This window comes from Perna viridis, chromosome 7 (genome assembly GCF_037379345.1).
Source record: "Perna viridis isolate PV_CMFRI_1.1 ecotype Kerala chromosome 7, ASM3737934v1, whole genome shotgun sequence".
NCBI lineage: Eukaryota > Metazoa > Mollusca > Bivalvia > Mytilida > Mytilidae > Perna > Perna viridis.
The window spans coordinates 12,007,986-12,022,318 of NC_142451.1; the positions used below are offsets into that span (position 1 = coordinate 12,007,986).

The window sequence follows — 14,333 nt, forward strand, 5'->3', positions numbered from 1 at the left end:
TATACTTCTATTTCATGAGGGGTTGGTTTTATATTATTTTTAATTATCATCAGAATTATTGTGCATTACTTTGATGAACAGTAATATTCACTCCATCATCATGTCTTTGGACATGAAAGGTCTATGTTGGTTTTGTTTTACAAAGGTTAAAATAAGTGTTGGTCAGAGCACCAGGACTCAATTTCTGACAATTCTGAAATTTCATTAACCGAGGTGTTGACCTTCAACCTCAACCTTCAAAATTTGCAATAGATCTATAGGTTAAATTTTGAGTTTTTTCAACCTAATTTTAAGACAAAACCACTTTCTCTGCAGACTACCTGGGAAAAAAAACATAACCAGCCTTAATAGTGATTTTATCCATGGATGAAAATAAAAATGACAAAGTTTTCCTTTTTGAAGTGTTAAACTTCCTTGATAAAAAATCTCAAAAGGTCAAATGATTGATGACCTGACATCAGTGTTTACTTTATGAATTATTTCACATATTGTTAACATGAAATACTAAAATCTTTCTTCTGCTACTACTGTTAATAGTTGTGTAAGAAGCATTAAACTGGTGTCTGTCCATCCATCCATCCAATTATTCATCCTTTGTTCTATACATTTGTGGTTCCAGTATGTTTGAAATTTTTTAGCTCACCTCGCTGAAAGACTATGAGATATTGCCCTCATTATGTGTCTGTTGTCTGTCTTTGTCGTCTGTTAACTTTTTCAAATATCTTCTCATCTGAAACTACTTAACAGAAAGTAACCAAGCTCTGCATGAATATTCCTTAGGGTATTTTTAACAATCCTTGTGTGTGGATTTTTTATCTGGCCAAATAAACATGGCAGTCATTACTAAAAATAGACCATAGGGGTCAAATCACAGAATTTTGGAAATAACTCAATAAGAGTTGCATTTAGCTAAAATCTGGCAGAAGGTATAATTGTTCATTATAGGGGTTGAACCTACCCCTAATTTTCAGAAAGGTCCATTGACCAATGAGTTGTGGGTCCTGAAATGGATTTTTTCGCCAAATTTAATAAATCAAACTTTGAAAATGTTCTCCTCTGAAACCTCTTGATGTATTGAAACAAAAATTAGCATGAATGTTTTTTAGAACATTTTTAACAATATGTGCATGCACCATTATTAAAAATAGACCATAGGATCTAAAATCTCACAGGGAATTAAACTGTTCAACATGATGTAATGGACCCATGCCATAATTTTCGGAAAGTCTCGTTCATGGATGAATGAGTTACAGGTCCTGAAATGGATTTTTACGAAATTTTACACTTCCACTTAGAAAATCTTCTCCTTTGAAACAATTGGCTGGATTCAAATAAAACTTAATATAAGTGTTTCATAGAACATCTTTATCAATCAATAAGTAAAGATTTTTGATTTTTTTTTATTTGTGACAGCTGTTACTAAAAATAGACCATGGGGTCAAATCGCAGAATTTTGCTCATAACTCAAAAACAATTAGATTAAGCTTAAATCTGGCAGGGAGTAAAATTGTTCAACATGATGAGTTGGACCTATGCCAAAATTTTCAGAAAGATCCATTAACAGATGAATGAGTTATGGGTCCCGAGATGGGTTTTTATCCAGAAGTTTTGTATTTCCAATATTGAAAATTTTCCTAAACTACTGGATGGATTGTAACCAAACCTTGGCATGAATGTACCTTTGCCAAAATTTTCATGTAGATCTGCTGACCAATGTCAGAGTTATTGCCCTGTTATAAATGTACTGGAAACCCCTTTCTTTTCACCTACTGTAAATTTTACTGGGATTCACATATTATTTAGAAAAGAGTTATTAGTTTTGCTATCAAAAGTTGGGTGAAGAGACATTATAATTTGTTCTTTTTTTTTCAGGTACTCCACTGAAACATGACCCAAATTTCAAGGGACCAGTCAAAAACAGGTAACTGCTAGAAATGGTACATATTTTTCAAATCGGACAAATCTTGTGTATCACTTACATCATGATCACAGTCTCGTAGTAGTCATTACATCTGTTACAATCTCTGAATTCTACTAGGACTTCTCACTGACCATGTTCCCAGTGGATGAAAAACTCTTGTTTATATGGAATATTTAACAATAGTATAAATTTAGCCATGATTTGGACTCAACCATCTCATCTTCAGCACCTGGTCGGTAGAAGATAGATGACCTGGCCCTTACAAAAAAAAAAACATAGTTAAAACTAGCAACATAACGAAACAACAAGCCAAAGCACCTTTCAACTGAGGCCACCTTTGATCCATCCAGTGAAAAATATTTTAAAGTCAGGAAAAGAAAAGGTTCCAGTGCCATCCATGCAAGATATGTATAGTGAAGGACATTCAAAACCCTCACATGCAAAACTGGTTAAATCTAAAATTTACAGTAAATACCCAATGTTAAAGGTATGAAATCTCATTTTGACCTGCATGAGATATCAATTTTTATACACGATATATGATTGTTGATTCATAATTTGGCAAGTACTTCACAGTTGGTCTGAGTGAATCGAAACTGATTTCATGGTTACTCCTGATGATACCTCCAATAAATTGTCTAATCATCTATATAAAACAGACCTTTAAAGGAAAGGGTAACATTGAATATTATTTTTGATTAGATTTAATCCCCCTAAATTTGATACATGTTCTACAGGCATTTTATTATTTTTTTACTGTGCGATTCTTATCAATTTTTAAACAATTGTAACATTTCAAGATTCTGTCAAAGCAAAGTTGAAGAAAATCAATACCAAATCAAGTGTCATACATTTAAAAAAACCTATTTTCTTTTTATTGGCTGTTTCATATTTTTCTTGATTTATACAGTGATTGTTTGAGAACAATACTGGTATATATCCATAAAATATGTCTAGAGACCAACTTTATGATATAGCAATAGTATATTTGTATTGTGAATTTGTTCTAAAGCTACCTAGGGTACAACTGTTGGAAGTTTTGCACATTTAAAATTATCAATGTCTATATTTTCTTAATTAAAACTATTAGGAACTTATGTACAAAATCATGAAGAATCAGAAACTACCATATTGCTATGAAAGATAAATTTAGATCATAATGTTTTATTAGCCAGCAGTAAAACTAAGGAAAAAAGTTCAATGAGCATGCAGTACTCTTAATTTAAATATATGATAAAGAGGTAGTCCTTTCAATAATCTAGGCCAATTACCAGGTTAAAAATGACTACTGGTGTCGATTTTATAAAAAGTCTTAAGTGTGAAATTAATCGTAAGTTGTGACGTCACAATGCTATTCAGTTGTGACGTCATAAGTTACGAACAACTTAACACTTTCGTCTTTTCGTGAAATTTTATCCTGAGTATTATAGCTTAGGATTTCAAGGTTCAGGCTTCAGTTTCACAGAAAGTCGTAAGTGTAAATTTGATCATTAGTCATGTTGTCACAACAGAAAATAGCATTGTGTCATCAGCTTACAATCAATTTCCCACTTGCAATTTTTTGTGAAATTGAGACCTGGACTTTATATCCAGTGGATACTGAATCTTCAGACAAAAATGTTTCAATTTTTACAGGTCCTGTACAGATATAATATGTTGTCTCCTTTTTCTGGTGTTCATAGGAGGTCTGGTTGTAGTGGCTGTGTTTGGTAAGTACATTGTGTTCAGTTATGCATATATTAAATAATGGTCTTTTTAGATAGAGTGAAATTATATAGTCAGAATGGTGGGATTTTGAAATGCATGTTTCTGATTTTTTCCCTTTTTGCCTGATTCTTACAGACTTGCACTTAATGAAGATTGGGCATTACATATTGATATGCATGAAGCAAAGTAATTATTTTTGAATGCTTGCAAAGGCAGATAATAAACTAAGGAGTTAAAAATAGGTTTTCAATGTTATAATGTGTATATGTGTGACTTCTCCTGATGATGAAACTTTATACAAAGTATTGGATCATATGTAGATATGCATGAAGCAACATGATTATTGTCAGATGCTTGTAAAGGGAGATAATCCAACTCAAGGATTATTTTTTTTTTAAGTATTGCAAACTAGGGTACCAGTCAGTGTGAGTTTATGATATGTTGAGTCATATTTTCCTTAAAAGGGATTACACATAGAATAATTCGTTTAAATAGAAGATCCTTGCTATTTTTAATACAGAACTTGATAAATTGTTTAGTTTGAGTTAAAGTTGTAACTGAATACCTTTTTTTCAGATTACATTACAAATCTTGAGACCATCACCATACCTGGTACACAAAAATAATTTATGTTCGTAGGCAAAATTGACACAAACAACTACTACTTCACTGAAAAAAAAAACGAAGTTTTTGTAAACTTTTTAAACACATCCTTCCTAGATGTTTTTTTTTCAAAACATTTTAACTTATTCCTTTCTATGTTTTCCTAGCTGTGACTCTGCTCATTTGGTCAGAATGTAGCTATACTATTGGTCATCAACCACCATGTGCTTTTTTTCTGTGTTGTCTTGTGAGATAAATATGTGACAAATTAGTTGTTTTTTTTTTCTCAATATGTTACCAGTGTAATATTGAGTTTCATTCAGTCATTATATGGTAATGTGATATTGATCTAGTACTTATTGGTATGTCTAAGTCAAACAAGTACTTACAGATTAACATTTTTTTATTTAATGCTAAGATCATATTTATCTTGTGTTCATTGAGCTGCAAATGGAGATGGATATAAGTAAGAGATCAAATAGGGCAAATAGAAAATGAGTTTATCACTGGTTTCCACTATTCAGCAAATCACCTCTGGTTCTGGTTCCCTACATGAAATATTTGATGGAAGAAAGATAATCAAGAGAACCAAGATTTGAGTGGAAATCAAAAGAATATAATCCAAAGTTAATGACCAGACAGGGAAATCAGACAAACACAACAAAGACCATGAAATAACAAAAATAACATGTACAAAGAAACAAATACAAATGGGCAATTCAAACTCTGCCAAGAAACTTGGAGAATGGACAAGTGTCCTCTGCTTGACTAGAAACAACTGAGGAGTTGCTCATAAAGTGTTGAGTCCAGGGTATACTGGTAATTCAATGGACCAAAGTGTTGAGTCCAGGGTGTACTTGTTATTCAATGGACCAAAGTGTTGAGTCCAGGGTATACTTGTAATTCAATGGACCAAAGTGTTGAGTCCAGGGTATACTGGTAATTCAATGGACCAAAGTGTTGAGTCCAGGGTATACTTGTAATTCAATGGACCAAAGTGTTGAGTCCAGGGTATACTTGTAATTCAATGGACCAAAGTGTTGAGTCCAGGGTATACTTGTAATTCAATGGACCAAAGTGTTGAGTCCAGGGTATACTGGTAATTCAATGGACCAAAGTGTTGAGTCCAGGGTATACTTGTAATTAAATGGACCAAAGTCCAGCAGAGTTAGAAATAGTAGCCTGCTTGCCGCCCATGACGCTATTTTTGGGCAAGAGTGGCCAATTAAAGCAAACATTTATATAGTAAATTTATTGAAAAATTATATTCGGGACTGGCTAGAATTGTGAGTGAGTTTTCTACCCTGGAGTCCTAGGTATACATGTAATTCAAAGGACCTTACAATATGATAAGTTCACTTCTCATTTTTCTACCAACTAAGTTTTGTGTCCATTTGTCTGTCCTACCAACAATTACACCTCTTATTTAGTTTTTGATTTTTTCTATTTTAGCCTTTAAGTATGGTGATCCAAAACTATTGTTGTACCCACAAAATTCTGATAAAGAGCTGTGTGGGTATGGTAAACAAAGGTAAGCTTTATCTATACCAGGCTAATAAATTTGTTTAGATAAATTATTCCCCATAGCCAATTAATTGTGGTACATTTCAGTTGGAAATTTGCAACCTTTAAATTTATTTAATTAAGATATAGATCATACCGAATATTTTTGTCTATTGATTTTTCTTTATTTTCACTGTTGGGATGTTGGATGAAAAATATTTTTTTCATATCAATTTATTTTAGTGTTAAGTAATTTTATTGTTACCCTTATTCATATTGGCTTATTCAGAAACATGTATTTCTACTCCAAATGATCTGTGTTAAATGTATTGTCTTAAGTTTAATTTACTTTTTACTGTGGAAAATTCTGTGGTAGAAACTATATATAATGATAAATATCAATGATTAGGGATAGCATACCGGTAACAAAAAAATACTAATGTACATGTAGAATATTAATATTGTAGCTAAATATCCCCTAAAAAATACAGAATCATCAGCAGTAGGATGATTCAAATATGTCAAAATCCCAAAACTTGGCCTAAACATTGAACACATGAGACTTTGACAACCTACATACACAATGTAATGAACCAAATAAGATAACACAAAAAAAACTGAAGTTAAGGGAAACAAGATGTCACACAAAAAGCATTAGCAATATGAACTCCCACAAAAGAGAGTGACATCAGGTGCTTCGTAAGGGTAAGGATGTCCTGCTCTGCCTGCAGCACCCATTGTATTGCAATGGAATATATCTATCAACAATAATGTGACACCACAACACATATCAAACACTATTCACAACCAAATAGCATCCTTGAAAATATCTCACACAAGACAAAACCTCCAAATAGCATCCTTGAAAATATCTCACACAAAACAAAACCTCCAAATAGCATCCTTGAAAATATCTCGCACAAAACAAAACCTCCAGATAGCATCCTTGAAAATATCTCACACAAAACAAAACCTCCAAATAGCATCCTTGAAAATATCTCGCACAAAACAAAACCTCGAAAAGGTTGCTGACTGGGTATTTTAGCCTTGCTTCAAGTCCCTCGCTGACACAAAAAATCTGAAAAAAAAATGACCTCCTTGATACAGCCACTAATTGCCGTATCACCAACAATTAGTACTTTTGCTAATCAATGAAATTTTTCATTTGTTCTTAAATTTAAAGAGAGGTATTTGGCAAGTCTATGGGCAAATGTGAAGGAAATTTAAACTTCAGGAACTTTTCACCGCAAGTTTAAATCTCTTTTCGAATAGCTCAGTCAACTACTTAAAGAAGTTCACCAGGTAATTGTCAATAAATCAATAAACTCTATAGAGTTGGTCTTCCATTGATTTATCTACATCAACTCCCATGAAAATCATAATTGTATGTGCTATAATGTTGTACTTACAACAATATTTTTACTGTTTTTACTATTTCTCATTTTTCAGGGGGAAGAACTACTTATTTTTCTTTGATCTTGTATCATGTGGCAGGATGGGCGTTGGTGTATTTGTGACTGGGTGTCCTACACCTCAGGTTTGTGTAACTTCTGTAAAACCTAGAGCAGGTAAAATTGACAGAATATAAAAAAAATTTGATAACAATTCTTTTATCAGCCTTCCCCATGTGTATATCATTTTGCCGACATTTTATGTAAAAGTGGTATCAAAGTGACAGGGTGTATCAGCAGTTACAAGTGGATATCGCAGAAAGGGTTATTGTTGTTTATATCAGTTTCCAGCCTTGTTTTTAAATAAATATTAAAAAGACTTATTGGCACATTTTTATGTTACAGGTTTATTGTTAAGGTCACAATATCATTTTATGCAATTTCCAATAATTTTCTTAAGAAATTTGGACTTTGGTAGGCGGTTTTTTGGTCAGGACATATTTGCCACATGCTTTAACAAGGCCAAAAAAAATGTCTGTTTCGGGTTTCCCGACCGACCGACCCTAATACATTTTTTCCCCAAAATTAACAAAAATCGGTAATTTCCGCCAATTTCCGGTATAATACGGATCATTTCTGGTAAAACCAAAAGTATGTTTAAAACCAGGTCACAATAGCGTTTGAATAGGAGACTGATTTATATCATGTAAATCCAAGCGTATTACTGATGATGAGCACAATGGAAGTCACAAGTTTTTTTTTTTTTACAGTTTTCAGCAATGTCTTGAAAACTATGATGGATTTCGACTTTCATTTACTGAATTGATCCTTATATTAAGTCCTATCAAAGTTTTCTTGAGTCAAAATTGTTGGACAACTTCTTGTTTAATTTATTGTCCTTGATAGGCAAAATTCAATCTGGTGAGCGATTCAGGCTCCTGGGACCACAGGGAAAGAATTATATGAGTTAATAGATTTCTTAAAGAAAAAAAACATAACAAAAAGCAGCAGGATCTAACAGTCTATCAGAACATGTCAGATCTGTGTCCAGCATTCTATCATTTGGAATTTGTAACTAAATTCTCAGCTTCTGTAAATCACAGGCTGTTGATATTTTTTAAGAAGTATGATGGGTTTTACTTGTATTTTCCCTATACAGTGGTAATATCCAAAATTTTCCTCACATTTTTCCTCAACTACTGCTATATTGTACTAAGCTTCCTATAGCGGTGGTGTATAGTGGGATGTACTTTCTTACATCTACAGAAAAACATGAACTTTACTTGTGATGCAAAGTGGAACAATTACTCTTTGGCCATTTCTCACATATTTTTTATTTTAAGTTAGATTTTCAATTTCACAGGTCCCAGTAGCCATTAACAAGTTTTATATACTTATTTATATTGAAGTAGAATGTAGAATGTCATACAGGCTTGAAATATATTGAAAGTGCTGTCATATCTCCTTATTCTTCGTTTTACGAACAATTGATTTAAGAATTGAATGTTTCATTTTTTTATGTTTTAAGTGTCAGTCTCTGTAAGAATCAAGGAGTAAGTGAAACATGGTGTGAAAAACCCCACAATTTTGAAGGTTTAATTTGACTATTTACACGATCAGAATCAAGGACAAAAGACAAGTTAAATGAGTTATAATTTCATTGAAATGCACTGAAAATTAACATTTCAAGGGTAGATAACTCGGTCAAAAACTGATTTTTCTAACATTCTGTTGAAAAAGTTCTGAGCACGTCCTGTGATAATGGTGTCTTCAAATAAAGACAGCATCCTTGAGTGAAATGATATTGTCAGATTGGTGGGTTTTTGACATTTTTCCCATTTTGCCTGATTTTTATAAAGACTTAATGAAGCATACTCAAAAATGAAACATTCAGTTCTTTTATTACATTTGATACATTTTTCTTATTTTATTTCTATTTCATTTGTAGAAATACACAAAATATAATCAATACACATTGATAAAAAAAGTCATTATCTCCCTTGATTTTGAATTCTACAGTACATTCTATATTATTTTTATCTCCTAAGAACAGGTCATATGAAAGCCACATGCTAATTTCTGTTTACTATAGGAATTGTTTAAATATTGGAAAAAGGTCGTATAGCCACAAAACTAAGGTCAGCATTTCAAAAGGTTTAAGGTCAATGTAATAAACTTGTTGATCGTAATGGTACCGGTGTGGCCACTTCCATCTTCAGGACAGGTTCACTAATAATGTTATAGTTACTTGTTTACTTGTTTCAGTTCATTTCAAATTTGACATCATATGAACATCTTGATGAAGGTCTCTTGTAAGGCCAAGGATGCAATAATTTTGAGCAAGGCCAATATGAATAGCTAGAAGATGTGTTGTATCATTAAAAACATAATTTATGAAGCCGATTATCCAATGAGATTAGCGTATTTCAATGATATGCACAGTAAATGTAATTATTATGAAATGTTGCATACATGTATGTTTATGATACTGTGTATATATCATTGCAATAGGTCTTAATATTTTCTGTCAATTTTTCTGTTGTTTTTATCCTATAATTAATGTGTGGTCTGAAAGCAGATTAGCATTTGATTTTAATTGAACGAGTTAAAATTTCTACCTTCTTGTTGATATTTTTTGTAGATTTGTGTGTCAGAGTGTCCTGATAAAAACTTTATATACAATCCTGCTAAAAATGGCGAACAGTTCGACGGAAAGTACTGTAAAGAAAATTTTGATTCATCACTAGTAAGTTGAAAGGCTCTTTTAATTCTATAGTGTACATTTGAACAGGGCTTTGAATGAATATAACTTGTAATTGTTTACTGTTTATTCAAGATGTAATATTCCAGACGAAATTCCCTATAAAACAAAAGTAACATTATAACTCAAGTGCAAAGAAAGAGAACTCTATCATCCTTTAATGAAATTCATTACACCAAATATCTAAAAACGAATATTGCAGTTATCCTGTTTACACTCATAAATTTATGGTGTATAAAAATATATGCCTGAGATGGCTCAAGTCTGAAAGATTAGATTATTTGCATATTTATGTGAAAAATAATGCTTTTGCCCCTCTACACTAATTCAACAGCTTGAGGAGAGTCAAGGGCATGAAACAAGTTATTGATCAAAAATAATAAAATTCATATTCTAACATCAATATTTAAACTAAATACCATATTTCACATGAGGTGCAAAAGATTCATCTGATATTTACACTTACTACTGATCTATTCTAAAAAATGCATGAATACCTACACAATAAAATTTATAATCATAAGTCATGTTTTCCCATGACCACAAAAATTTTAGCTCAAATGCTTGTATCAATGATACAGTGTTATATGAATAAGTAATACTATCAGATATCTAATTTTACGCTTTAATTATTGTATGAGTTTATAAAATCACACATTTATCTAGTTCAAGTTATTTATATTTAGTTTTAACTTCTGTTTAAGTATGGAAATAGTTTTATATGATTTTTACTAGCTTCTCAAGTTCACTACAATTTTACACATTCACACTAGAAATCTCAATCTTTCAAAATTAAGGACTAGAATGTTAGTTTATAAATGTCAACATAAGAATAAATGACCTGAAAACTTCAAGTCAACTCAGCCTTCTACAAACTATGAGACAAGAATATGGCTACCGACTAATAAGAACTAACTAACCAACACAATAGAAATTTCCCTCCAGAACCAAACTTCATGAGGCCAGTATCATGCTTGACCTAAGGCCACTCTAATTAGCATTTTATGAATAAGTAAAACACATGTACTTTAAAATCAAAACATACAGGTATATCTAAAGGTAAATAAATGTACTGATATACTAAGCACTGGTCCATGATCATCTGTAGAATAGAAAACAAATCACTAAAACAAGTTAATAGGTATCATACAGCACATCACATCAATTATAGGCATAAAAATCATATGTATACACATTAATATGAAAAAGCCACATACTGCACATATACTACTTGAAGTATTGAGGTATTTCTAGTTTGTTTTTTCTTGTCATTTCAGAATGGTATGGACATTGTGAAGAAAGATATATGCTCTCCATATTACTTCAAAAGTCAGCCATGTAAGAAATACCATTTTTATAAGTTATGTATAAAAAGAGGAGGTCATTTATTTTGTCAATCAGGAATGATTAAATAATCATGATTTAATTAAGAAATAAATCAGGGAAACTCCATTTTGTCATTGTTTTAATTACCACTGACTGGCAATTTATGTCACATAATTTTACCCTGGCTGATAGCGAGGGATTAAATATCAATATAAAGGGCTAGCCAATGTTAAAACAATGATAAAAATGGAGTTTCTGTGCTTTATTTCGATTCTAATAGGACCAGTTTCTTCATATTTTTAAAAAGATGCAGCATCTTTTTTCCACGAAATGGCAACCACTATAGAGCAAAATTCTGTTCCTACATCAGTAAAATAAGGTCAAACTTATCATTGACATCAGAAATAAAACTGTCATATGTCTATGAGGTTGGACATGTTTATTACCATGGCTGTGGTTTAAAGAATTTACTATCATCAATACTTGAAAATCTTACTGTGCTGACTTTGTTGTCTGTGTTGAGCTTACTGGTTCCCTGTCTTAAAATAGCTAGTATTATGGCATAATTTATGTATTACTTGTATAAAATGAAGATGTTGCTCTTCTGGTATGGGGCCTGAATGGGACTCGTGTGGTTTTGTTCTACAAAAATGAGTTCATATATACAAAATGTATAACATGCTATAAATTTAAATTTTGTCATACAAAGTAGTCTTTCAGTGGACAAAAGTTAGGTAACAAAAGTTAATTTTATATGCAAATTAGTTAAGTTTGGATTCTGTGTACTACTTCGCTTAAAAACTGAGAAATATTATGACAAAATTCAATTTTGTGTTTACAAAATTGAATTCTGTCATAAAAAGATCACTTTTGCATGCAATTTAACACAAACTTCACTTTTGTGTCACAACGTCATTTTTGTGTCACAGAAGTCAATTTTGTGTCACCAAAGTCAATTTTGCATGCAAATTAGTTAACAGAATCTTTTGGATATGCAAATGAATTCTCCGTATTAAGCCAAAGAAGGACGTCATATTAGAATAATCAATATTGTACAAAATGTCCTATATCTGACTTGTATATTTTATTAGGTATTACTTACTTTTGCAGAATAGTGTATCAACTATATGATTATGCCCTTGCTCGAAGTAATCAGAAACCTGTGAGACCTGGGGTTACTATATCCAATGAGAAACCTTCTTACAAAATTGTGATGAGAGTATTCATTTGCATATCCAGAGGATTTTGTGTACACAAAATTGATTTTGATTACAAAAAGATTAAGTCCCATTTGGCACTCTGTATCTAGTGCCACAGGTTTCAAATTTTGTCAGTATCAAAAATCATATAACACATGTTGGGAGAAGCCATTTTTCAACAGGCTTTAAAACCTTGTACATCAAATTAATGTGTATAAGGTCATTAATTTTGTATCAGCAGCTTTTCATATATTTTCATGTATTCACACAACATCACAATGAATTTCAACCAGTCAGTAAAATTTTATGAACAACACAGTTTCTTAAACTAAACATTCAGGTAATACTGAGCTATTTTTTTTTTTTTTTTTTCAGTGATAAACAGATGTGTGCCATCTTTTCTGTTTGATTTTTTGAAAAATGGAGGAAGTTTGCTAGAGAAAGTTAAGAATGAGAGTTTGAATAATGTGCTTGATGGTAGCAATAGTACACTGAGTAATGAAGTCATATCTGAGGGACTAAAGTAAGTAGCCTAGAATGTTTGGTTGATTTCAAAGTCTTGTTATATTCCTATATGCCGATGGTAAAAAGTGGTCATAAAGCCCATCCTTTTGCTCCTCCACCCAAAATTTTTTATTATTGATTTTTCTGAAATATGATTTGATTTTAGATTAGCACTGCCTCAACTTCCTGATTGATGACTTTGTATATTTTTACCATTAGTTACTAGAGTGCAGAGAACAATATCCTGTAGTGAGCTTTGCCACTAGTTTTCTTAGTTTGGTAGAGAATAAGGAGATGTATTTAGATATTTATTCATTAGAATACTTAGGAAGTACATTCTGAATGAATGTCTACCTTTATCACCAATGGCACCACATGCTATTGGGGAGTGTGCTTGGTGCTAGTTTTTAAACACCCCTCTGAAAGTGGGTAGTATATAGTGGTCATGATGTTTGTCCACAACTTTTTTGTGTTATTTTCTCTTTAACTACTTATTACAGCTACTTGATATTTTAATAGTAGTTTAGGTATGCTATTTTATGGGACTCAATTTCAAACATCAACTTCTTGTTTGATGATTTTTATGCCCCCACTCTGAAAGAGAGGGGGTATACTGTTTTACCCTTGACTTTGTGTCCATGTTTCAGTGGGTCTGTATATCTGTAACAATTGTTTCTGTCACAATTTTCTCAGCAACTACTCATCACAGCAGCTTGAAATTTCAACACATCCTGTAGACATGCCATACAGAGGAATCCGTTTGTGAAAAAAACTCAACAGCAACTTCCTGTTTACTGATGACTTTGTATATTTTCCGAATATCCTTATTGAAAGCAGGGGTATCACTAATGAGCCATCACTCTCAGATTTCTTAATTTGATATATTTTGACAATATTGTTACAAGAAAGGGGAGTAGGGTATCCTTAAGTGATCTTTACTCACTTGTTTTCTAGTTTATTGAGGGACTTTATGATATGGCTAAAAAACGATATATTTGTCTTCAATGAGCTGTAATTAGTTTAGTTTCATTATTACTACAGTGTATACGGAGTATTTCTGAAGGCCAAAGAGTATGGAGAGAAGATTGTGGAGGATATAGTAGCCTCCTGGTGGATGATTTTATTGTAAGTTTTTCTTGACTACTTATATATTAATTTTTAACTTATAGAGCAGTTTGTTTGTTTACCCTGGTAAATGTAATCTTTAATCACTAAATGTTTTTTCCACTTATCTGCTCCCAGATTATATCAACTGCCTTATTTATGTCATATAAAAATTGTACAAAGCTCATTCAAAACTGTAGAATGAAAGTTGATGAATCTTAATATAAAGATTGGGCAACAATAAAGGATGTTAATGAAAGAAGTTCATTATTGTCTGATATTTACAAAGGTAGATAATCTTTTGTTAAATTTTG

At 31.9% G+C, this 14,333-nt stretch overlaps 1 protein-coding gene across 4 annotated transcripts in view; it reads left to right on the forward strand.

The window, feature by feature from the left end:
• Positions 1-14,333, forward strand: part of LOC148611356 (choline transporter-like protein 2) — a 117,524-nt gene that overhangs the window by 15,614 nt on the left and 87,577 nt on the right. For all 4 annotated transcript variants that reach the window (XM_088591816.1, XM_088591815.1, XM_088591819.1 and 1 more), the window contains exons 2-9: positions 1,873-1,921; positions 3,557-3,630; positions 5,684-5,762; positions 7,184-7,271; positions 9,767-9,871; positions 11,164-11,224; positions 12,787-12,934; positions 13,957-14,040. In XM_088591816.1, coding sequence (XP_088447942.1) covers positions 1,873-1,921; positions 3,557-3,630; positions 5,684-5,762; positions 7,184-7,271; positions 9,767-9,871; positions 11,164-11,224; positions 12,787-12,934; positions 13,957-14,040 — 688 coding nt within the window. The remainder of the gene's footprint in view (positions 1-1,872; positions 1,922-3,556; positions 3,631-5,683; positions 5,763-7,183; positions 7,272-9,766; positions 9,872-11,163; positions 11,225-12,786; positions 12,935-13,956; positions 14,041-14,333) is intronic.